General features: G+C 43.4%; 1 protein-coding gene across 1 annotated transcript; it reads right to left on the reverse strand.

Annotated features, from left to right (window-relative positions):
- Window positions 1-2,252: 2,252 nt before the first annotated feature.
- STON1 (stonin 1) lies at window positions 2,253-26,333 on the reverse strand. Its single transcript, XM_066546286.1, has 4 exons — window positions 26,233-26,333; window positions 13,788-15,767; window positions 6,869-7,071; window positions 2,253-6,490 (listed from the first exon to the last, which is right to left on the reverse strand). The coding sequence occupies exons 2-4, from the start codon at window positions 15,751-15,753 to the stop codon at window positions 6,416-6,418; spliced, it is 2,244 nt and encodes a 747-aa protein (XP_066402383.1). The 5' UTR covers window positions 15,754-15,767; window positions 26,233-26,333; the 3' UTR covers window positions 2,253-6,415.
- Window positions 26,334-26,572: the final 239 nt, after the last annotated feature.

The following is a 26,572-nucleotide window of genomic DNA, read 5'->3' on the forward strand; positions in this document are numbered from 1 at the left end:
GGCTACAAGTGAAAATAATTTAGGTGCCATTTCTTAATTGGATAATTTAGCCTTAAAAGACCTTGTAACAAGAGATAGTTAGCCATTTTGTGCCTTGCTAATGAAAGACTGCAGAACTCACTGCTGTGAGACTGTAACACTGATAAGAAATAATAAACACCTGAGTCTGAACACGAACTATCGTCTCAAGTGCCTTCAATCCCGACCTCGAGAGAGACAGAAAAAGGAAGCCAAAAACCAGCAGGCCCCCTGCCTGGCCTGTCCCTGCCCTGCTCGGGTGGGAAACCTTCTCTGCGCCCCCCCATCAGTCTCACAGCCACCTGCTGTGCCTGCAGTGGCTCTGCCCCTGCTCTCCAGCTCCTTCTCCAGCTGTCAGCTCCTCCTCCCCACCCCAATAGACCATTCACTTCCTCTCCCCACCCTGCCGCCCGCAGCCATCCCCAACTTTGTTCTCAATACCTTCCCTTGGAAGCGCTTCCTCTGCATGTGCTTTTCTGTTTCGGTCCCTTTCCTTGGTAAACTTTTCAGCTTGACTTGGAGAGGCATCAGTTCTCCTCAGAGACAGCTCTGTGCAAACACGCTCTGCTTGCTGCCCTCTCCTGCCAGCTCCCGGCTCGCTCCCTGATTCCTCTCTCTTACCCCCGCTGCTGGTCGCTCCTCACGCATCTCTTCGACTCCCAGTGCTTCCCTACTTCCGACCTTTTCCCCTTGGGCTTTTATTGCTGGGAATGGAAGTGAAAGTTATTCTTAATTAAACCAAAAAGGCCATCACAGTGCAAAGTAATACTGGTTTGTACCCACTCACAGCCAGAAATACCTAATCACACCGGGATTTGGGATGGCAAAGCAGAATGTTGAGCCAATGCTTTTCTTTTCATTTTATTAGTGAGGCTTCAGCAGGGAGCATAAGCACCACTTACAACACGTTATGCTTGTTATTGTAAAAAAATTACTGGTTGTTTTTGCTAAGGAAAGAATAGTCCTATAAAATAGCGCATACAAGGCATTGCAAATACTAGGAAGCTGTCCCAAAATAAATGTTTTCATGTTTTTACTTATATTCTAGGAATTTCCCATCTCATTTTTTTCGTGTCCCTGAATCACGTTGTTCGCTGATACTTTTAAACATTGCACAATGTTTAAGCTCTTTAAGGGAACCATACTTTTGCTAGGTACCTGCTTTCCATTTGCAGGTGCTCACTGAAGGATAGCACAGCACTGAAGTGAAAATGGATGTTAACTCAATTTCCCTGTGGTTCCCAGAATAGCTGATTGCTTTGCTACAGACACCGCAGCACAGGACAAGTGGCATGGTTATTTTATTCTTTAAGCCCATTCTTTGAATGCTGCTTCATAAACCTCTTGCCTCATTCCCATATTTCCCCACAGAGGTCTCACTGTTTCCCTAGTAACAGAACAGACTTTGAAATTTGTGAAAGTCTTAAACAGTTGTCACTGCATTATATTCAAATACCCCAGAGAGACCAGAGGGAGCACTCAACAGGAAAAACCACGGCATTCTTTGGGTTAGTACTGCTAGGAAATAAGGCAGAAAAGGGTCTGCCATAAATCATTGTGAGAACCCCCCAGAGTGCTGCATCCAGCTCTGAGAGCCCCAGCACAAGACGGACATGGAGCTGCTGGAGCAAGTTCAGAATGTGGCCATGGAGATGCTCAGAGGCCTGGAGCAGCTCTCTTGAGAGGACAGGCTGGGAGAGCTGGGGCTGTTCCCCCTGGAGGAGAAAAAGGACCCAGGGAGACCTTACAGCACCTAAAAGGGGCTACAAAAAGCTGTGACAAGAGCAGTTAGTGCTAGGACAAGGAAGAATCCTTTAAATTGAAAGAGGGCAGGTTTAGATTAGATGTAAGGAAGAAGTTCTTTACTGGGAGAGTGGTGAGGCACTGGCACAGGTTGCCCAGAGAAGCTGTGGATGCCCCATCCCTGGAAGTGTTCATGGTTGGCTGGGACATTGCACAACCTGGTGTAGGGAAAAGTGTCTCTGTGCATGGCAGGGAGATTGGAACTGGATGATCTGCAATGTTCCTTCCACCCCAAACTGTTCTATGATAAATGTAATCTAGTGCATCCCTGAGCTTTCTGCTACCAGCTTTATCTGAGTGATATTCCCCACTCACAGACTAGAACTGTTCTTTCTTATGAGCTGCAATACCTGATGATCAAGATCAACCAGTTAATTACAGTAATTGCAAAACTAGCTTGATACATTTCTAGTAAGGGGACAAGAAACTGCTAGTTTGAAATACAACTTTATTTTTTTAATCAATATGCAATCTACAAAATGTTATTACAAGATTATCAGCATGATCTCTTTGCACTTATACTGACAAAAGACCCAAATAAAATTATAGTTTCCATTAGGAGTAACAGCACTGCTTCAGAATTATCAAAATTATTGCTAAGAACTACTAACTGCAGCAGTTAGTTACTGTGTTAAGTAACAAAAAGACAAATAAATGCAAAATAGGAGTATAGACACCAGTACCGCAGCGAAGAAGTCTGCCAGGTAAAATAAACACAACCAAAAGTAACATGTGAAAACGTGTTCAGATGTAAAATGCTTTTGGACAATTAATACAGAATCTGGAGGAAAACAAAGCCAGGAGCATAAGGATGACAGTGGCTTGGTATCAAGCTCAATGGAGTGCATCATTATCCTCATTTCTTGAGAGTTTCTACCCAGGAGCAACAGAACCATTGTTCCCCATCTCTGCAAAGCTTCAGCTGTGGCATCCAGTACTTTTCTTACCCTTTGTGCTCTCTTCTGGTTGGAATAAGCAGACATTGCAGGTTTCTTACTTACTGACATAAAAAATCATCTACAGACCATTACCACTATTCCTTTCTTCTTTTTTTTTTTACCTCTCTTTTATTCTTAGAGACTTTGATGATCTCATTTTATCAGTTAAAAGACTTCCAATGACTTCAATGGGTGTTTGAATCCAAAATTACATCAAGTACCATTTACCTGGAGTAATACAATTAGTATGGGAAAGATGAATGCAAAGATAAAGTTTGTTGGTTTCAGCAAATACGACACTTTGTAAGGCAAACACACTATAAAAATAGTTGTTCTCATTGATTTCTGTTTTAAATACAAAATCTCCCAAACCCTGCTGATCCTTTGTGAAGGAAACACAGATAACATCTAAACACTGCCCTGAAGTAAATGTTAGTGAAGTGTCAGCATCTAAACTGACCCAGGCAGTTGGAAGCATTTCAGTGGCTGCAGGCGCTCGCTGCGGGAAGCAGAGATCAGACACGTGTGAAACCTGGCTCCTCACATGATGCCAATACCTCATGGGTTATTTAAAGCTGCAGTCCTTCTGCTAGCTGGACACTGCTTATGCATCACAACAGCTTATAGCAACTGTTCCTCATCTCCATTGCCCTTCCCAAAATTACAATTAGACTACTTGTAGCTGAGATTTCTAAAGAATTCAGAGCCCATATGTTTGATCAGTATCAGCTGCTGATACTACCAGTAGTAAGGCTAATTTTAAGAAAACTGCAGCTAACATTCATGGGAAATGTTAGCAATGAGTCTTAAAGTTAAGACTATTTGGTCAGTAAGTTATGCTCAAGACAATACAGAAGAAAGGAGAAGCCTGGTTATTTCTGGTTTGGCATGTTGCAATATAATAGGAAGTTAGAATTTGATGTCAGGGGAAAAAAAACAACCCAAATTTTCTTTCATTAAACTGCAGCCTATTTTTAAATATTCTGACATCAAGGCATATGAACATCAGTGTGAGACTGAACAGGGCAATTATTCAATCTCAGGCTGCACTAATTGTCAAACTGAAAGCCATGTATTAAACAGAGTAACTTTGTTTCAGTGTAGCAGTATTTCTGTGGAGTTAATTCCCTGTTATCCTGATCCAATTCTGATTAAAGTTAATCACAAGTCTTACAAGCCTCAAATGAAAATCCAGGGGTTTGCAACACAGATAAAGCTGTAGCTTGACCTTTTTTTGCTATTGAGTTCAGTAAGTCTGAATGATCATTTGCACCATTACACCTTAATACAATTCTTTAGAAGGAATGGCGACTTATATGGTGGTCATTCATTACTGAAGCCACTCACTGCAAACAGTAGCTTGTATCTTGAAGGGTCAACACTACACAGGCTCCTTAAACACATCCTGAGACAGAGCAGACACCTGAGGGCACAGCAGCAGCCACAGCTTCTGCAGGACCTGTAACACCACCAGGTACCCAATGCCCAGGAGGTGAGTGCTGTGAATAGGGATCCTCAGATGAAAGAGAGATGGAATGGAGATATTCAGGTTCCTCCTTCTTAAAAACAGAAAGATAGGGGCCAGCTGGGTGAGACAGGCTCTGGAGAGCAACCACTGTTAACAGGTTTACTGAATTAGCTGTTTAATGCCAATGAAAACAAGTCAGCCCCAGACAAAGGTAACTGCAGGTAATTGCAATGCATATTTTGCTTCCTCTACCTCACTGAGCAAAGAGGTTTAATAAATATTGTAGCTGTAGTACAACCATGGACTTCAGCAAACTGCAGAGCTTGCCACGTCACCAAGTATAAACACTTTGCCCTGGTGGCAACACTGTGCCCCTTAGTTCAGCTGAGCAGAATACAAACCAAAATTAAATATTAATAAAACACACCAAACATGACTTGAAGGTGCTAATGGCTTCTCAAGTCAAAACACAAACAGAGGAGGCAACAGCTGAGACATATTTGGATCACTACTATAGTCCAACGCTTGCTTAGATTTATAACAATATAATCTTCTAATAAAAAGGGATATATAGAGAAGCCCAAATACCATAATAGTCTATTTGGGGTTTTGGCAATGCAATACCCATAAAAAACCTGCCCTCAGGACTTACTGTAGAACCTATTACCCATTTCATTCTCAGATTCTGGATGGGGGGAAAAGTTTATTGTGATGAACTAGGTTCATATTATGGTCTTCTGTTTCTTCACACTGGTAATTTTCTCTGTGTATATCCCACATATTTCTACTTTTGGGGAATACCATTTATCTGTATTTTTACACAGTGTTCATATAAACAGTTACAAGCTATACAAAATATAAAGTGAGGCAGTGCATTCCTATATTTTTGTTCTCCACTAATTTTAGTTTGAAGTAAGGCTAATTTTAAGAAAACTGCAGCCCAAAAAAAAAAAAAAAAAGGGTATCATGAGCATTTTTAAAGTTTCAGACATGGAATTACAGCCTGCAGAAAATGGTAAAGGGGATAATGGTTGAAGGGAAGTATTAAAACCTTTCCCTAAAGGCCAATTGTTTGTGGAAAACACAATTAACACATTGACATTAGTGATTAGTAGCTCAGGCTGCCTGATGAAGCATCTCAGCTTCATGTCTCTTGTGACAGTCCTTTCCTGCATTACTTCCCCATGGAAAATGCCTTCAGAGCCAGGAGCATGAAAACATCTCGCTTCCCATGCATGTCTTAAAAGTTACTCAAAGCTACAGCTCCTGCAGTTTCCATACCAACATCTGGAACTTGCATCCTAAAGGAGACACAGAGCAAACAGCAGCAACCAGTCTTTTCTCCAGCTTGTGGGGGAAAGCCTCCTCTGGTGTGAATTCTCCAAGCCTCATCAGATGAAATGGCCCTGGACTGATTTACACTCACTGAGAATCCACCCCTTATCTCACTTGCTGCAGCAGTGAAAAGGAACTGTCTAATGCTGGCACAGAAACTTCAATCTCATCTGCCATATGGGGTTTTTGCCCAAGAGATTACTTTGAGTGAACCTAAAAAGTGCTGAGGAGGGAACAGTTGCAGCCACAGAAGAATAAAGAGTATTATTGCAGAGGACCCTTTTTCTCAATGAAATCACCCAATTTCCAACTCATTAATTAAGGCTCTTGTTGAGAATATTATTTGGACTTGTTCTACATACATACATCAAGGGGAGCCAAAACATGAGGGACTTTGTTTTCAAACAGCACTAAAAAATGTAATTGGTCCTTCTGGACCTTGCACAGGTGCTGATAGATCATGAGCACTCTGGAAGTTTTTATTACCAAATATTAAATGTCCAAGTGACATGAACATTTGAGTAGTGCCATTGGGTTTCAGTAGGCAGTGTGAGATCATTCCCCAGTCACACAACAGGAAAACAATACCTTAGAATCAGTCAGTGAAATGCTCACATCCTGCTGCTCTGACAAGGAGACCTCACTCATACCAGGACTCCCATGACAGGAAGTTTACTTGAATGCAGGCCAGGCCAATGAGCACTGATTTGCAGACTCAAACCCATAAGCACTAAAAAAAAAATTCAATGACCGTGTTTACCCTAAACTAGGTCACTGCCCTTCTTCTAACAATAGAATTTCCTATGGAAATTGATTCCTACTAACATCCTGTGACAGTGCCTCCTGTCCTCTTTCATTGCATTAGGCAGTTGCCAGCCTTATCTGGGTCTTCTCCATCAAGCCTAATCCACTTCTTTTCAATTTCAACCTGCAGGTAGAAAACAAAAAACAGCAGGTAGAGTTAGCAAATAATTGGACACGGAAAGTGTGAACTGCAGCAACAGCATGAAAAAAAGCTTTGACACAAAATCAAAATATTTCCAGACCCAACAGATTTCAAAACCACTACTCCCAAAAATAGCTTAAATGAGGAGAAAAAAAAAGCTGCATTCACAGTTCTATTTTTCAGTCTCATCTTTGATCAGACAAGGAATTATTATTTAATGATTCTTTTGGTCAAAGTCATTATCAAAAGTACACGCAAGATATGTTTTGAATAGAAAGCATATTTGCTTTTCAAATACTGTTTGGGGGAGCGGGGAGGGAGAAGAGGAGGAAAACATGGAAAGCATAGCTCTGAGAATACCTGGCAACTGTAAAAAGCTTTCTGAACCACGTGTTTCTGGGGCTGCAGGTCGCTCTCTATGCCCAGGGACTTGACTTCTGTTCCTGAGGCACAGGTGTCATGGACAGCAAACTGGACAGTAGCAAATGGGTACCAGTCAGATGGTATCTCCTGGTCTGATCCCAGTTCCAGTTTGTAAGACAGGCTGTGTGGATGATCCAAACCTTGGGAAAGAAAAAGAAAACCACCACACCATTAGTGAATTATCTTTTCTTTGTTTAGGTTCATCTCCTAGCAAGAGAGCACAGTTTTACTTTTTATAAACACAGAGCTGTTGTTTGATACAAGGTTATTCTATCTATCATCTTTTGCTATTTGGGCATAAGGTGGCCCTTTGTTCATTTTCTGTCTGCTTCAGCACACTTGTCACAGTCATTGCAATTTTACAAATTAATTTGCACAAGATTTACCAGATCCTTTCAGCTTCTCATTGAGAGGATATTACAAATGTAGGGCTTTGTTGCTAAATTCAAACTATTTGATGGAATCTCAGCTTTCCCTTAAAAATGCATTTCTTACTTTGACAGAAAAATAAAAACTGGAAGGTCCCAGTGTAGTCAAGGCAGAGATGCTGCCCTGTGTCCAATAATCCCCTTTCCAGAGCTCTGTGCTGTAGAAATTTTACTGCAGTGCTTATTTCAAGTACTACAGCTATCTAGTGTACCATCATTTATTACACTATGTCCACAGCAGGAAGATAAAGGTGCAGCTCAGAGTGCTGCTCAAACAAGATACATCCCACCTGCCAGGATAAAGGCTACCTGGAGTCCCTGTCTGCTTGGGAAAAGAACATACCCCATTTCTTAAAAAAAAAAAAAAAAAAAAAAAAAAAATTAAAAAAATAGTACTACTAGAATAACTGTGATGTCATAAAGCAGAGTCATTAAGGATTTGTGCAGCATATTCTGAATTACTTTAATCATCCTAGGGATGATCCTAAGGATCACTTGCTTCAGCATTTCTTATATGTGGCAATGATATGGGCAAGCACTTCTCCTGGCACACAGGAACACAGGGTGAAAGCTGCTTCCCAAAGCCACTGGAGTCAGCAGACTGACTGTGTGTGTGAAAGCAGGATGATACAATTTAATATAATGAAAAGAATCCTCTCCAAATTCTTCAGGGCAAAACACAGCAATTCTGCATTTCTCCTTCTCTCCAGGATTTTAATCACCAGCATAGATAACTAACTATGCTTTGGCTGCAGGCAGGGGGGAAAAAATTAAAAAATAAGAAGAAAAAGGATTGCCTGTATTTTGTCAAAGGCAAGCCTGGCAGTGTATATTTGGTTTTCATCCATTACACTGAATGGAATCTCGAAGTTCGGGGAAAAATGTCCCATTCTTTATGCACTGACTTCCCCCAGTGACAGGAATCAATTCCACTCCAGAATGAAGGAAATACTGAAGATGGAGTTAACATTAACTGAGCTTTATCCATCCCCTGGGGAAGATCATGCTAATATTCCACATCCACAGGCTCACAGGCATTTTGTAAGGCAAAAATAAATTAAAAAGCTGCATCTCCATTGCTCCTAGGAGCCTTGGGCTGGGTGCCTGTCTGTGCTGCAGGTTTTCTCTGTAACATGACACAGCCCTCTGGGCACACCTCAGGAGGGTCCTGCAAGGCACTGGAGCACAAAGATCCCCAGTTTGCAAGGAGTGCCATGCCAGGGGCAGGCAGCACGTGGCTGAAGTCTCAGGACAATAACACAAAACACAGAGACAAGTACAACTGTAACATCAGGGACTTTATTATGGAAATAGAGGAGGGAACAAAGTCAGAAATAAGGATTACAGCCACCTGCCAATGTCTTGAGAATGAAACTGGAGCACAGAACAAGCGTGAGGAGGAGATGGTGTTTCATCACTCATGTGCCCAGGGACAGGCAGATCTCTGCACCTCTGTGATGTGAGCCTTGTCCATGATCTGCTGCTGGTCACCTCTTGCTGTGCCCAAGGCCATTTCTGCTGCACTAACACTCTTTTGGTCCTCAGTGCCTCTTCCAGACTGCCTGGACATGGTGGAATGAGCCTCTGTTGATGTGGAACTCTCCATCCTTGACTCCTCCACCATCCCAGCCACAGGACACCACGAGGAACATCCTGTTCCAGAGCCACACTGCAAGATGTCATCCCATCTGAACTGTGCTCCTTTTGGCTCCCAGGACCTGCTCCCCTTTCCCATGGTGGTGCCAGGATGCAGCTTGGCAACACACAACTTACTTGCCCTGCTCTTTGTGCTGTTTCCTGGGTTGGGCTGCACAGACTCTGCACTCAGCATCCTGGGGAGGACAGCAGGAATGGCAGCACCACGATGGCATGGCATGTCCTGGCCAGGGAAAAGGCCAAGCCCTCTGGGGCTGTGGTTAATCAGAGGAAAAAGGGTTGTTAATCAGAGGAAAAAGGTTTGTAGTTAATTTGTGGTAGAAGACAACCAGGATACATCTAAGGGCTTTTGGAGATCAAATTCAGAATCTTCTTTGGGTTTTTGGAAGAGGAGGCTTATGAAGAAACAAATAGCAATGGGAATTGTCTAGCAAATTATTCTGTCTTCTGAGAAATGGAATCCAGAAATAATCACAGCTTGGAATTTTCCTGGGCAGATATTGGATGGTAAATGTTGGATAACAGATGTCCATTTGAGTCCAGGCACAGATGAGCCATACCTCTTGGGCTGTTGCTGAAGGTTAGTTACCCTGCTAGACATGGCAGAGTTGTGATTCAGGATTATCCAGAGAAACCTCTGGGTTTATATTCCAGCTGACTGACAGCCATGAGGTGGTCTTGGTGTTGGGATGCAGTGAATTCTGGGCTGCTTCCTTTTCCTTAGATGGTAACCTGCAAAGGCAGAGACAACAGGTTTGGGATTTGGATAAGGACAATGCCTTGGGTCCTCTGGAGCAGATTCCATTGGACCTTTTTGCCTATTCCTAAAACACAGGGTTCCCCCAGCCCATCTGTCACTTGTACTAACACCAATGTCAGAGGGAAGTACTCACCCCTTCACTTGTGGAGAAGTTCTGCCACTGCTGGGCTGTGCTAGGAGCACAGAGCAACTTCTTCCCATCGGCTGTCAGACGACAAAGTGACTGACCAGCATTTTGGAAGACTCTGAACATCCCCACAGTTTTCATCTAAAACTGAGAAGTTCTTTACATCTCTGCTCCATGAAACCACTCCTTCCCAGGCCTTGTGTCACACTGGAGTTAGAAGAAGAAAGAGAGGCTGTGTGTAGAAGATCCTTTTGCAAAAGAAACTGCTATGCTGAAAAGCCAGGTGTTGGCCAGGAGGAGAGAAAAGCTGGTGCTGTAGAAAGACAGGTGGGTTGGAGCAGGCAGTGTACTAAGGTGACAGACATATTCAGAGCCCTGACATATTCAAGATGACACATTCAAGCCCAGCTATCCAAAATGTGGCCCATCAGGCACTGTCAACACATGAGCACCTGGACTGATGAAATCAAACCACTCCTGAGAGACAACCAGAAAAATCTAGGGAGATTACTGAGCTTTTACTATCTAATTTATGAGACAGAAACCCTGCAGTTTAGGTGTCTATGCAACTTGTTAAGAGTTCTGTGAATTGAGAGAATTTAGTCTGCTCTAATCTGTAAATCTGGCTCTTGTTTCTTAAAAGTATTCCAAACCCTTGCTCTCTGTCTCCAAGGAATACCAATGAAAAAGCCAAAACAAACAAACAAAAGATCAGTAGAACTATTAAACTAGATTCCAAATATCATTTAGAATTCAAAAAGCATTTCAAAAGCAATTAATAATCTAACTTTGCATTTATTAACGCAGTTTTGCCCTTTTTCACCTGTGTAAGTAGCATTCAAGCCACCTTGATCTGAGAAAGGCTCTTGAAGCAAAGCAATTTAAGCCAAAATGATGTACTGGGGTTATCTTAGTTATATAATAATTCTAGTTTTGCCAAAACAGGTCCAGTTCTAAAACTCTTTGAACATAAAAACATAAACAATTACTAAGGACAGATTTACAGACATTAGGGTTGTTAGAAGTTAGTAACTCCTGCAGCTATCTCTAAATGGGAACATTTCTCCAACCTGCTGGGAGAAGTGCTTAGGGAATGGAGGAGTGGGACAGTACCACCACCAAGCACCAGCTCACTGTGGTGCCAGTGCCAGAAGGAGGTGTCTGGGCAGGGATGGAGCCCACCTGACAAAGCCATGGCTTTGAGTTTCCACCTGGGCAGTTTAGAAAATAAGAAGAGCAGCAGCTGGTGGTTCCTGGGAACCACATCACCTCCCACAGCAGAGTCCACGCACAGATGCTGTAACAAGGCTGCCAGCAGCCACAACCTCCTCAAGCTCCAATCTGCTGTCTTGTTTAGTACCTGCTTCCTCAATGGCTCCATGATGCAGAATGAAATAAGAAATAATCAGCTGAAGAACTGTCGCTTTACACAATGGCTCAAGGATGGAGGATTTTTCCTAGCAGGAAAAATCACAGGGCTCAAATTTACACAGCAAGTGATTAAAGCACATTGCTTTGCAGTTTAGTCTCTCCCTTGCTCCCTGGGAACTCCCTGGGAAGCAGCTGACACAGCTTCTCCACTGCAAAGTCTGGCCCCAGTACTGTGCTAAAACCATAACATGTTCTGCATTTCCTTACACTAAGCCCCAGTTTCACAAACATAGACTCAATTTGCAGAAATTTCACTGGATCAGCCCTTCAAAGCTTTTTTCCTTTTTTTCCTTTTTTTAAAAATAATGCTAAAATTCTGACTTCAAATATAATATCTATATATCTGAATAGGCACAGGCAGCTTTTAAAAGTCTGGAGTTTCTTGCAGCTCCTACTGACTTCACTTGGCCAGTGCTTTTCCAAGAAAACATTTCAGTAGAATCCAGTGGATATTAACATATTTCCATGTCCATAAATGGAGCCACAATATAAATGTAAGCAACCTTTCCTTTTCCCTTCTTTTTTTTTTTTAATTTTATTTTAAGAAGTCTTGGACAAAGGCTTTCTGAAAGCAAAGTCCTCAGCATATTTTTCCACCGGCGGTAAACACATTATGAAAGTTTACATATTTCTATTAGCTTGACTGTCTCCAGACTTTTGGCAAGCCTTGGGACAACTCTATTTTTAAACTCTTAACTGTGTACAGAGCACTTGATATAGAAGTTTAAAATTTGACTGGGCAGTATTACTACCAAAATGTTTTTTTCAAACGCATGAACATTTCACAGAGACAAATGATTCTGCAGATCTCAGAATCTGCAGATGTCAGAATCCTCTCAGCTAGAGGAATTATTCAAATGTCAGAAGTTTAAGCTACTGGTGGAAAATAATGTAGAGCTGTGGAATGCCTCAAAAAAAAACCCAGTTCTTCCTTTCAAATAACTTAAGTCTGAAGTTAATTGTGCACATCAAATCTTCAAGTGAAAGAACTGCAGGAAATTTGTAAGACTTCGAATCTTCTTTAAAATTGCCTAAACTGCTGACTTGATTTTACAGAAACCTACATTAAATAGCAAAGAGTACTAAAAAATACCCAAACACTCCTGTAAGCCTTGGGAAAACACATAGCAACATGGTGCAAATCTCTGAAACCTGGAGCACAGGACAGGGATTTTGAAGACTCAAAGAATCTTCTTCTGCCTTCTCATTCTCCTACATCTCTCCATCACTCCTCTGCCCTCCCTGTCCATTTTTCAGTCTCCCCAGCCCATACCCTTCACTTCCCTCCCTCTGTCATTGCTCTTCCCCCACCATTAGTCCTGGCTTAGTAGTAGAATGCCTGAAACTGAGACTTAAGAAGGTAAAATCTTTTCTGAACATTTTAAAGAGGCAGTTAGCCCAGACAGGATAATACAAGACCAGGACAATCCATATGTTAGTAACATACACTTACCCCCTTTTTCAAAAGTACAGATTTTAAAGATATTTTACATTAAATGCTTTAACAGATGCCCTTGTCCTACACAGATCCCCAAAGCCTCAGGTACACACAATGCAAAGGATCAAGCAAGGGATCAAATGCCTTCAACTCTGCAGAGCTTGAAGCAGGATACTGTATTCCTCAAGATTTTTTATGCCTTTAGAAAAGTAGTATATGCCTTTAGAAAGGTACTGGTAATACAACTAAAAACTGGAATTGTAAACCCAAATATTTATATTTTTTTCTGCTTCAAAAAGTCATATTTTCACCTTTAAATTAAATTAACTACTTCCATATGTGCAATTAAAAACCTAGCTGTTTGTACTGCTCCAAGTTTTCAGTGAGGTACCACCACCAGAAAGAAAAGGGAATAAAGTGGGAGGTATTTTTTGTCAGTGCAGTTATTGCCATGAATGTACAATCTCAATGCACAAACCCATGGAAGAGGTAACAGAAACCAGCCTTTGCAAAAGCACAGCACTTCCTACAGCAAATTTAACCACAGCACCTTCTAGTTCTGCATCATACCTACCTTTTCTTAATTCTAGAAAGCCAAGACCCAGCAGTGACAATACCACCTTTTCTATTAGCTGTGTGATATTTGGTTAATAAATAATTTTACCAACTTCTGCTTCCCATCCCACCCATTGCCCAGCTGGTACACAAGAAGCATAAACCTTCCCTCAGCCTTACTACTACAGACCTGAGGTTCACTCAGAATGATCAGCTCTGCTTCCATGATACCACACACTTGAAATGACTGACAGTACACCTGCCTCCATCAAATAAATTATGAAATCATGGTTTAAAGAAATTGATATGTCTAAAAGATTTTTTTTTTTTCCTAAAAGATTATTCTGGCTTCTACCAACAGCATCCCACAGATAAAAACCCAAACCACGACAGCTGATGGAGGTACACAAGCACAAACCCAGTGAAAACACACACCCAAGCCCACAGCACAAATTATTTACTTGAATTTTTATCTGGAAGCCTGTCAATCTTCCACACCACGGCCCTGTAGGCACTCTCGTATTTTGCTGTTCCAACCGAGACTTGGATTACGGGGTCAGATTCAACCTCGTGCAAAGCCCCAAGGCATGCTCTCCTATTCATTTTGGCTTTTAGGGACTTCTGCCTTTGCAGGTTCATGGTCCAAAGTGCTTTGATCCACTGTGTGGGAACAGGAAAGCGTATCATGACATTTTCACAGTATTTCACAGAGGGTAAATGTGTGGGGATGTGAGCAGTTGAGGCCATGTTTATGAAAGCCTGAAGTTCAATGTATGCCCCCTGAACCACCACTGCAGCCTTCATAGAAAAGGGAAGGTCTTGCCCATCGTAGCGTGTCCTGAAACGCATCAGTTCCAGCCTGCAGGCGTCCGGGGGTGTAAACTTAATAATCCGTGACTGCTCAAATTCCTGTGCTTTGACACAGTTATGGAAATGGCAGTCGAGAATCTCGATCCACTTCTTGTCCTGCTCCTTCTCAAAGTAACGCTCGTCCCTCTTCTGGAGCTCCAGGTCGTTCAGGGTTAGGAAACACTCAGCACCACCATTCACAAAACACAGGCAGTAAATGTGTGTGATGACTGCACTTTCTACGAGTTTTCCTTCTGCCTTAGTGACTTTCCCCCAAAAGTTATCCACTATTTCCAGAGTCATTTCTTGCTCTTCATAATTCCTCTTTTGTCTGGAAACAGTAGGAAGCTTCATGAGCTCCTCCTCCACCGCCGCGAGGAAATCGGTGAAGTCGTCATAGTCGGTGGTGCCCAGCTTCAACATCTGCTCCACCTCTGGCTCATGGATCACCTCTACTTTGGGGTGGTACCTCCTCTTCTCCGTGTAAGACACGCACTCGATCTTCACAGTGTGGATTTTCCCTGAGACATTGTAGCTCTCCAGTTTGGGTTCGGACAGCTTGCACTGCGGCTGCAGCTGGAATTCCTTGAAAGGTTTCTCCAGGCCCTTTTCGTAATACATCTGCAACACCCCTCCAGCCAGGACGCTCAGGTAAATGGGGCCCCACTGCCGAGATGACATCATGTTCTTCTTCTCAGGAATCCTCAGCATGAATGGCCATCCATCTGATTTCTGGCTCCTGAAAAGGCTGCGTGGGATGGCAGGGGAGAGCTTATGCCACGCGTGGGTGCTGGAGATGGGTGGGTTTTCCACGGCCTCACAGCTGTCAGCCTGTAAGTGTTCAAGCCTCTCACAGATGTAACTGAAGGAGCCCTGGTTAAGGCTTTTCTGATCATGACATGTTTCTTTGTTTCTAGGATGACACCCACTCCTGTCAAGCGCTTTGTCCTTCCTGTGCATGCTGGCATTAGCTGGAGATATGCTGAGGGAGCACCCTTCCTTCCAAAAAGGGCTGGAAAAAGCACAGTCACTGTGGAAGTACGGGAAGTGTCCTGGAGCCAGCTCCTCGCAGCTTCCTGGTGGGTTAGGACTTCCTTCATCTGCTGATTTGGAGACCAAAGTCTTACCTGGATGGTCATTAGGTGAGGGGCTCAAAGGAAGGCTGCTCGGTTTCTGTGAGGCCAGGGATGAGCAAATCCCGGGAGATGGAGAAGGGTTAACATTTGATGGCCATTCAGGGATGGGGTAAAGCATGTGAATCCCAGACTTTGGAATGCAGGGGTTTCCTGGGTAGTCTCTGGTAGGTGTAGTAAGTGGAGAGTTGCTGGGGGGTCCAGGACTCAGGTAGAAATCAACCACAGGAGATGAGAGCGGAGTGCTGCCTGTAGAGGATGACCTACTTGAGGACTCATGAACACTGCACAAGTTGAGCTTAAGGCCATTTGGTCTGGAGCTACTCTGATTGTCAACCAGTTTCTGAGGTGACTGGAAGAGAGGCTCGTCATCAAAGGTGACCCAGTTTGCTGGATTTGGGGAACACATCTTGTAGGAAAAACTTGAGGCACTTGCACAACGCATCACCCGCAAGCCATCTATGAAGAAACAACAAACATGATTCAAATCAATCTCAAATCACACAAAACTCAAATTTGCAAGCAGTTCACAAATCCAGTGTATTTTGTTTTACATGTATAATCTGAGATAGCTGTGTAGAAACTGATAAACTGCCTGTGAATCCCCACTGCTCTCCCAGGCTGGGGATTGAAGGGAGTTCTAAGCTCTACAAGCTGTTCAGAGCATCTGATGTACAGAGCCTCTCAATCAGAGAGAGCAGAATGCCCCACAGCAGTACAGGACTGCTTGAATAATACTTTCAGCTTCATTATATACAACATAATACTATACAGCTTATGCATCATTTCAAATATGGACAGATTTTTCCATACCAGGCATCTGCTCTGGGTAAGGTTTCCCCTCCTTCCCAGCATTTTATTAAGAATGGTGTAGCTGTTTCCAAAAATAGAATCAGGAGGGAGAGAAGGGATTATTTTTTTGATGAAAAGCTGTAGCAACTCAGTGCTGATGGCAAAGGTACACATGCTGCTGTCATCAGGGCAAAAACCTGGATGCCTGTCAGACCTGGGCAAGAATCCCTTTGCATCAGTTCCTTCAACCCAGGCTTACACTCTTGGAGACTGGACATGTTGTAAGGAAGGACTGGAAAGGCATTAAACTTTTAAACAGACTGGAAAGGCATTAAACTTTTAAACAAGAAGTTAGCCCTAAGGATGAGCAGTACATTCCTGCTGAGGAGTAGACTGCAAGCCTCCACCACAGACAAAATGCTGATGAAACACAAGTCAAGGCCAAGTAACAGCACTCACATCTGCCAAGCACTGAATTGGCTGGTGGCCTGGAAAAAGGACAGGTCTTTAAACCAATTAATAAACTACACTTCATCAAACAAAGTGTCTTTGGTAAAAGGGCTCAGCTGGATGTCCTCTGAGCAGGACTGCAACCAGTAAATCATTAATCTTGCCTTCGTGGTTCTAAATTGTGCGCTGAAATTTAAATGCTCGTTGCATCCTCATGCAGGGCATGTTGTCCCCAAAGTTTTTCCTCCCCGCTGCTCCTGCCTGATGAGGGAGCAAGCAAAAAATTGCCAGTGCCTGAGGAGGAATGGAGTACAATGAAACAGCAGGGGGGTACATATAAACATGGCTCATTTGATAGAAAGTTACTCTTGTTCTGTCAGAACACATCCACGTTTGCCTGAAAGCACACGGAAGGCAGAGTTCACATAGACAAAAACCACCTGCATGTACATTACTCTGTTAATTAAGGTCAGCTAATGATGACTTGGAGCTATTGCCCTTCATGCACAGAGAGCCACAGTCAGGCTGTTTAATTGCACAGCACTACAGAATCACATAACCATAAAAGCCACTCTTTATCTGTAACACGTAGAGAACAGTTCACTTCTAGACATGCTACAGTTCAGCCAAGTGAAACTTGTGCTACAAGTCTCTATTTCTATCATTACTCCATTATTTCTGGGGCAGTTTGTAGCCAGTAAGAAAGTGCCATAAACTGTGGCACAATCTGCTTACTCTGAGGCTGACCAACAGAGAGCTCTCAACAGAGGGGGACTCTGGCCCTTGATTAGGTTTTGAACTCTCGACCTTTTTGTTCAGAAAAATATTTGCACTATGCTAGTTATTTTATAAGCACTCTAATCACCACTTACAGAAGGAGAGAGAGAGAAAAGGAGCAAACAAGTACAAATTACTGTCATAGCTCAGACACACACAACTACCAGTGTGTCCTTCACCCACACAATCACTTCATCATAAAGCGCAGCAATGGAAAGAAAAATCACAGCTATTTGGTCTCTGACTTGGTCATCATTTTTTCCTCCCATATCACACCCTTCTCCTCCTCTTCCTCTGGTTGCCACCATGGCTCTTTCAGCATTAATTATCTCTAGAGCTGAAGTTTCAAAGTTTTCAGCCCTTTTTTCAAAGCCTCATTTGTTAAGAGCAGCTAATGTGATGCTGGCTCGGGGTGTGGCTTTTTCCTGGAGCAGCTGGGACACTGGGGCAGCCTCGTAGACAAGAGAACATAAGGAAACAGCCTCAAAGGCTGCCATTAAAAACTCCTCTGGCATTTACAAGAGATAAGGGATGGGCAGAGAGAGAAAAAAAACCACAAAAAAAAATGTGGATGGGAGAGAAGCCTTTCTCTGTGGAGGGGCTCTGGGGATGCTGCCACAACCTCCAGTGTGACCACAGCCATGCTCAAGAGGCAAATCACACAACACTGAGATGCACTATTGGAAAAGAAATCATAAAACCGGGTGTTTACAATAAAGAACACATTTGCAGACTGTTTCCCTTTCTTGTTAGAAATGGAATTTTTCAGTGTCCTTTATTATTCCCAGATGTTCAGGGGGTTTTTTTCCCCCAAGGTCTGTTACTATTCCCTTTTTAAAATGCGATGTTGCAGATTATTTGGCAGGGTTTTTTTTTCCCATTACAAAACAAAAAGATGTTTGAACTCCACCTGCCAAACATTTAACTTCAGTCAGTAAGTGTCAATGAAGAAAACCACTTTCCCAGATGGAAAAAAGTGGAAAAAAGCACTTTCCTCTGCAGTCACAATGCCCTCAGTGTACCTGTCAGAGGCTGCAGCTTTCAGGTCTTGTTGCTGTTGCAGTTACATGGGAATTTTTTAAAAGAAAAAAAGATGCTGATGATAATAAAAACACACATGCAATGAGTGTTGAAATAGATAGTAGTTCCCCTACTGTTGCTCACTGATCCCCAAAAAATGACTACTAGGAATGGAGGAAAAAAGCCCAAATGGATTTTTAAAAGCTGATTGGATAATGTCATGCTAATACAAGGAAATGCAACCTCTTGCGTGTTAAGGACAGCACCACTCATCTAGTATTTAAAAAAAAAAAAAAATCAGTCTTATGCTGCTTTACATCACTTGTTCTCTGATTCTTGTACATCTGCACAAAGCAATAAAATAATGCTTTCAATTTCTATTTTGTCCTAAACCATGCTCCAAATTCCTTCCTATGAACTGGGACATTTTTCCTTGAAATCAAACTAAAATTCAGGCTTCAGGATAGATGTGTTTTCCCTCCAAAAAGCAAAGGTCCCCCATGGGACCCACATAAATGTAACCCAAATGCTTTGGGTAAAAGGAAAATGATACACGATACCATTGATCACACATGTTATGGGGCCTGTGACATTTAAATTACAAGCATGTGTGGTATCTTGTTCAGAGAGGAGGCAGGAAATACCATTTTTAGAATATTGAAACTGCCAATAAAAAAAAGCTGGCTGAAATAACAGTTGATCCTAGGTGCATTAATTCCAGTGAACCCAAAAGTTGCACTTCATTTCAATTCATCCTCTTCTGCCTGAAAACAATCTTCCCATTTATCAGATTAACACACTCCCTCAGCATTTAATGAGCAGTCATTGCAGCTTAATTTCTTCATTTTAATACCTTGAGGATGGAAAGAAGAGAAATCCTATCCTATTCTTGAGAGATTTTATAGGCTGTAGCTATCCCTGGGTCCTTTGTTGCTCCAGAAATCCCAGATCAAATCTGCAGCAAAAACACGGCTCAACTTCCATGCCTTGCTGGGAGAGATTGTTACCTCTTCCTACACTAATATATAACTCCCTGCTCACTCTAAGGTGCATCCCAAGGTCTTGGCTTTGGCACTTTTAATCCAGATTAGCATCTGGGTCCTCAGGGAGCTGCTGTGCCATCAGCAATGTCCCCACCACGCTGTGACAGCACGGCCTCCTGTCACCTCCTTCACAGCAGCAGCACTGAACCAGCACAGTGCACAGCTGGACCCCCTGCACATCTCCCTCTCTTTAGGGGCCTTCCCTAAAATTTGGCACCAATTAAAACCCTCAAGCACGTCCCCTTATGTTCAAACATAAAGGTTCTCTTTTAAAATATTGGAGGAGCATGGGGTCAGCTGAAGAGGAACGTCAGGGAAACACCTCCCTTCTGCAAAGCACAAAGCAAGTAAATGCAGTGTTTAATGGACAGTGCTGACATTCCCAACACACAGAAAAGCATAATTTTATAAATACATTCCTTACTGCCTCTCTAGCTCCAGAGGCCCTTGCAGCTCCAGAACTCTTAAGCTACACATCCTGTAAACAAATTCTCTTTGTAACACCCAAGCACAAAACTTATGTGTGCCACTGGCTCAGCTGGGTAAACACCAGCCTCATTACTTGCTCCAAGCACAAAAAAAAACCCAGATTCATCTACATACAGTGTGACAAAAGAGTTAAATAATCCCTTCCAAATAAGCTGAGCTCTTCACATTATCTGCTCTGTTTGTGGACAGTGCCTGGCCATTTTTATTTCCACCCTTCCAGAAAAACTATGGACCCCTTACTAATAAAACTACTACTAAAGTCAATTTTATTTCCAGGAGCAAGGTTGTCTGTTGCATACAGGCCATGTAGAAATTTAATGCCAAGCTCTGCATCCTGTGCACACTGTGGTGAAGCTGTCCCACAGCCACACCACGAGTTGTTGCTGTTCTTTCTACAAACACCCAGACAATTCTTCAAGCATTTTGCCACAGAGTGCAAGAGTCCCTCAGGGAGGTACAAATTCTCTGCAGTTTAAGCAATAAAGCACATATGGTATATAAAACACCCTTAATGTTTCTAAGCCCTTGTGATATCCAAGTAAAACATGGCAGATTTATCTCTGTGTTTTACAGCCATATTCTTTGTGTCACTGTTTTGGTTATTACTTAACTCTGCAAAAAAAAAAAATCTTGAAGCACAACTTCTACATAAAGTACTGCTTGATTTATGATGATTTGCTTCAAATTTTACTTTGATATTACATGTGGCTTCACTTCTATTTAACTCTGCTTTTTCTATCCTAGATACACATAAAAAAATCTATCCAGTCTATATGTCTGAAATAAACATAAACAAAAGCCACAGCTGATGGGACCTAGGAATTTCTTGGCATTTTCTTGTATTTGGGATATGAATTAAGCCTCCCACTGCATTACTCATTTTAGAAAAATAAGGAACTGGTGTAATAGTCAAAAATGCACCAACTTCAAAGTGCAATGTGACCTTTTATTTACATTGCTCACTCTCTGGGGCACAGGCACAGCTGGGAGAAGTTCAGGGCTTGCAGCAAATCTGTTTAATTTGGAATTCCTTACTCTTGGCCCCGAGAGCTGGAGGAATTAAAGCTTTCAGCTTTTGACAGCGTGCACGTCCCCAGAGCAAAGGCAGGCCCAGCTCTTGCAAACACCTCTCGCTGTTGCTTGCTCCTGCCTGAAGGCACGAGCTTGAAAAAGTTGACATTTTTAAGGGTATCAACACAACCCATCACAATTCCCAAGCAGAGACAACACTCACTTTCTTTGATAGAGAAAAGGGTTGGTCAGAGGCTAAAACACTCTCTAGTGAGGAGGATGTCACAGGGTTTGGGGTGTGGGGGACTCCCCACCACGAGGTCACAGCGCTGCTGGTCCCTGCACACCAGGAGGACATCTGGGATGCAGCCAGGGAGGGATCCCACAGGCATTGCATGATGGAGGCCTGAGGAAATTCCAACTGCCCTGCCTCTTCATGCTTTAAAAGGCTGTGAGCTGATATGAGATTCACAACAGAGGGAAATCCTATGGGATGCTCCCAAATGGAGAATGAAAGAAAAGCAGCCAGAGCACATCTCTGGTAACCTCTGCTCAGCTGTGCCTGCAGTGGATCATCCCCAAAGGAGTAACTCTCCTTGCTGACAAGAGGAGGAGGTTGGATGGTGAGGATCTTCCAGTGGATGTGAAAATTTAGCACAGCTACTCACAACAATTCCCGTCTTTGCCATGGATAATCACTCAAACCTCAGCTGTTAGGCACTGTAAAATAAACTCCTTTTCATGTGCAGATTCATCCTGGGAGTCCTTCCCTAACACTCAGATGTGAAGTCATTCCAAAGCTGCCTCGAAAAGACAACAAAACCTCATGCATGACTGGTCTGGTGTGTAACTCCATCAGTTTCAGCCACCCTTCCCATAGACACGGGCCATGATTCCCACACCCTCCCTCGCCCCGCTCCAGCAGTCACATCACCACGGGTGAGTCACATCAGCTTTGTCCTCCCCTGTTTTCCTAGTGGGGAACAGGAATCAAGGCAGAAAAGCCTGGAGACATTTTACTGGAATTGTCTGTATGATTTTATGGAGACAAACCAAAGGTATTTCCTAAAGGGATTGAGGGATTTTTACAAATCACGGCCGCACAGCCACCTGGGATCTGCACCCTCATTCCTCTCAAGGGGTTTTTTGCAGAGCTTGTTATCAGGAACATAACTTTCAGAATGAGATCATATAAACTAAACAGAATAAAGTAAAAATAATAATTTAAAACCATATTTAAAAAAAAAAAGAAACTAAAAGAGAGACCCAGTGTAAATGCCATCAGGAAAGACACTGGAATGCAGACCTGAAGCTGCAAAAAGCAGCAGAGGTCCTCTGACCCCACAGGCCACCTCTCTCACCTGAGGGGAGCTGTAAGGTTTCTTTCAGCAGGTCCTGCACTACCTGCTGTGACTCAGCCCATGTCCAGACACCCTACAGAACACACCAAGCAGTGAATGGAACAGCGTGGAGAAAGAACGCAGGCAAAAATCAGCCTCCAGCTACCAAACATCCAAGCTGCTCACAGCTTGCAACAAGCACTTTCTAAAATTTAAAAAACCAGCTTTCCCAAGCCACAGCTACATGTAACTGCTTTGTTTCAGGGAGATGAAATAACATCTTATATCACACCACAAACTGCATAATTCTGGTACATAAAGAAGAGCCCTGGGTACACTTAGAACCTGTTTGGTTTTCCTTTTAACATAACCAAAGTGATAAAACCCACATTTGTCTCTGGCATATGTGCAAGAATAGCAAACAGCAGTACCCAGCACGAGTCTGAGCATCTTTCTTGAGTACATCAGTTCTAAGTTCTCAGTCAGTTCCTGCAGATGACACCCCAGTGTTTTCCTGTTTTCTGAGCAGATTCCCCACCTCAGGAGGTGACAGACTGTCCCAGGTGTCACCAACACAGGTCTAGTGGCCCGTGGTTCTGTGCATCTTTGTGCTCCAGGCTGGAACAGGGAAGCCAGGACAGGGGGCACCCCTGCTCATGCCCCATTTGCTGGCAAATGGGATGGCCAGGAAAACCCTCAGGAAGACACAGTCTGCTATCAAACACAGTAGCAACAGTTTTACCAGCTCAAATTATCACTGGATTAAATCCTGAGAACCACAAAATGGTTCACTATGTTTTAGTGAACATCTTTAACAGAAAAAGCTTGTTTTTCCTAGAAGAAATAACAAAAAGCCTGATGAAATCAGTATTAACTACTCAGAGTTTTTATTCTCTTCCTTTCTGGATATCACAGTGCCTTGTGTGCAAGAGGTGACTGCAAAGTGTGATGCAAGACATGATTGCATCTTCTCAAAGCAAAACAGTTACACATAGCAGTGTATTGTGAAAACTCCTTTGTTTTCTTTAATGTTAGAAAGTGCTCACTGCAAACCTGTGACCCTTAAAAAGTTTTTTAGCTGGAGGTTGGTTTTTGATCTGTGCTGTTCCACTTAATTTCTTCCCATTATCTGCATAGACAAGATAAGTAAATCATACTTAATTCACTTAATTCACTGTCACATTCCTGTCACAGGGCCCACTCACATTCAGCTCCCTGGGCTAGTCCTGCTTCATCCTCTGAATCACACTCCTCTTCAGCATCACCAGAGCCATGGCACAGCTCACACTCCATAGGCACATTTGGGAGAGCCAAGGGACAGCAGGGATTCATGTAAACTGTTTATTGACACCAGCTGCCATTTCACTGTACAGAAGGTTTGTTGGGCTCTTTTAATAATAATAAAAAAAAAATGCTCTGGCCTAGAAGAGACAGGAAAATAAATCTATTTTTATTTGCAGTTCTTCTGCAGGTCACTAAGTTAATGGAATGTTACTGCATCTACTGAAGCAATTTTTTAACTGTGTTTAGGAAACATGTTTTTATTAGGAAAGCATGCACATCCCACAGAAGTGCTCTGGTCACAGCAGCTCTGCACAGGGCTCTGGCAAGTGCTTTAACATCCCAAACCTCTCCCTCTCTTCTCCCCGTGGGCAGAGACAGAGAGACAGAGATTTATAATGGACTAAGAAGCAGCAGAAATGCAGTTATGGGTGGCTGTCCCCCTTCTGTAATAGCAACAGCTTTTTTTTTTTTTTTAGGATTAAGCAGCTCTCTGGATTAAAAAAAAAAAAAAACAAAAGCCTGAGTACTTTGGCACACAGATCACATATCAAAATATTAAGCTGGCTGTGGACAGAAAAAAGTTTAAGTCTGGTCCTCTGCTAGTGTTTGCAGTGTCCAAGGGAAGGGAGGGATGAAATGCCACAAAGAACACACAGCACAAAAGAACACTTCAAAACTCTTGCCACTAATCTCAGAGTGAGTAATAAAAGGTAGGGAAGCTGACAGAAATACTGTATTTAGGAAAATCACTGAACAGCATAATAGTCCTTTTTTTTTTTACTTTAGTTTTAGTTCTGAGTCAGTTTTTATATCTGCCCTTGAAACTGCCTCATGCTTTAGTGCCCAACAAACACATGGCAATACCTTCCTGGGGTATAACCCATGACATAACATTTGTCTTCTAGACATGAAAAGTACTGTCTGGCAGCTGTCAGGAACATTTTCTGGCAGAGCAGCTCTCACCTGATCCGTGGGATACTCCCCTTCTCCCTGCTTTCAGGCCTTACAGGAATACCAGCACTAAGGATGTGCTGATTAAATCCTCGTTTGTTTGGATACAAGTACTGTTAATAGCAACTGATGACAGTCATGTCAGAAAGTGTAATTCGTAACACAGACACCAAAAAAAGCCTCTTTTGGGTTCCTCTCCAAAAGCCTTTTAAGACAGACACGTGGGCAGCTGAAGCAGAAGACATGAGGTTATATTTATACCAACCAAAGCCAGAAGAAAAGGAGTGGTGGACTAGAGGGATCTTGTTTACCCAAACACAAAGCCAAACACTGCCTGGGATAGTGCATCTCTGTTTTCATGCTGGAGTTAATGTCCACACACAGATTAACTTACAAACCTACACTAACCTGCTAGTCAGAGATCATCAACAAGCTGGGCCATTAAGTTTACAAACCCCAAAAACTTTCGAAGTGATAGAAAATAACACTTACTGCACATTCATGAGGGAGAGGGAAAACAATCAAAGCCGAGCATGAAGCAAGGACCTGATACCTGCCTTGGGGCAGCTTTTCCCAGGGGTGTAATTCACAACTCCAGCATCAGGTAAATACAATCTCTGGCCTGGTGAAACAAATTACTCTTAAGCTCAGCCACAGCTGGTTACAGAGCACAGGGCTGAGTTCTCCTCCTCTCACAGACAGAGGCAAGGAGGCAGCTGATCTTTCCTCACAGCATTTTCTCCCATTGCACAAATCAGACAGCATAAACTGATCTCTTCAGCTGCTGCTTTTTCTCCTTTCACAGCTACAGAAGAGTCTCAGTCCCCAGACAGGGCAAAGTGAGTTAACACCAAAATGAACAGTTCATGTTTAAAAGCCTCAGGCTCCAAAACTTCTGTTCCCTCCTCCCCGGTCAGTCGTTACCACCCTCCCCAAAAAAAACTAAGTCCTGTTTGCAGAGAAATCAGTCAGGGTTTCTCCACCTCACAGCAAAAACACCAGGGAAGCATAGAATTGTGTAACTTTCGTTTGGGTCTGGAGCACAGCTTAGTCAGCAGTTTTCTCAGCACCCTTTTTTCCCACAAATATCAGAACAGCTACACCTTAAAAAAAAAAAAAACAAAACCCTTACTGCAAAGCCCCCCTTCCGTGATCACTTACCTAAAGCCAGAAAGGGGGTATTTTCCTCATCTTTTTTTCTCGTTTACACTATCCTCAAAGCTCCATCCCCGGGGTCTCTACTAGGGGGACTCGTGGTCAGCGCAGTTCAAATATCCCAGCCCTGTGCAGCACATCCTCCGCATCCGCTCCGGGCGTTTTCCCAAAGCCCCGGCTGGATTTCTGGGAGAGATTCCTGCAGCCACGCTTTCAAACACCCTGACCCTACGTGCATACTTCAACATCAGCAGCCGAACCACTAAGAAAACATGAGAAAGGCTCCAGGAATTCAATTCACTTCGAGTATTAAAGAAAAACACTCCTCGTCTGCCCCAGTCTCCTCCCTAGCAAGGCAGAAGTCATGGGAATGCGATCCCGTAGGATGCCCGGCACACAAATCCTCCCGATTTCCGCCGTGATTTAAAGCCCCTGGGCAAAACCATCCCCTTTTCACCACTTGTAGTGGAAAAGAGCAAAAGAAGGGGGGGGAAAAGAAAGGAGAAAAGGGAGAGGAGAGGAGAACAAGATGGGGGAAAAGAAGAAATTTGGGGGAAAAAAAAAAAAAAAGGGAAAGGAGCAAAATATTTGTTAAACGCATCATGTTCTTACACCAAAACAAAAGAGCCCCATCCGCCGGCCCGTTCCAAGGCAGAACTTCGTGGCTGCGCCTCAACTACCGGGAAAATTCCACTTCGGACGGAGTCCCCCCCGTGCCGCGCTGCTCTGGCGCGGCTGCCCCGGCTCAGAGCCGCTCCTCGCCCGCTCCGGTCCCGCCCGCCGCCGGGAGCGCAGCAGCGGCCGGGCCGGGCCGGGCCGGGCCGGGCCGGGGGCGGTGGCCGGGACAGGCCCCGCCCGGCGCATCCCGCCCGAGCATCCCGCGGGAAGGGCCGGGCAGCCCCGGCAGCCAGCGCCGGCAAAGCCGCTCCGGGGATGGGAGATCCTCCGAGGC

Source organism: Molothrus aeneus, chromosome 3 (assembly GCF_037042795.1).
Source record: "Molothrus aeneus isolate 106 chromosome 3, BPBGC_Maene_1.0, whole genome shotgun sequence".
NCBI classification, from domain to species: domain Eukaryota; kingdom Metazoa; phylum Chordata; class Aves; order Passeriformes; family Icteridae; genus Molothrus; species Molothrus aeneus.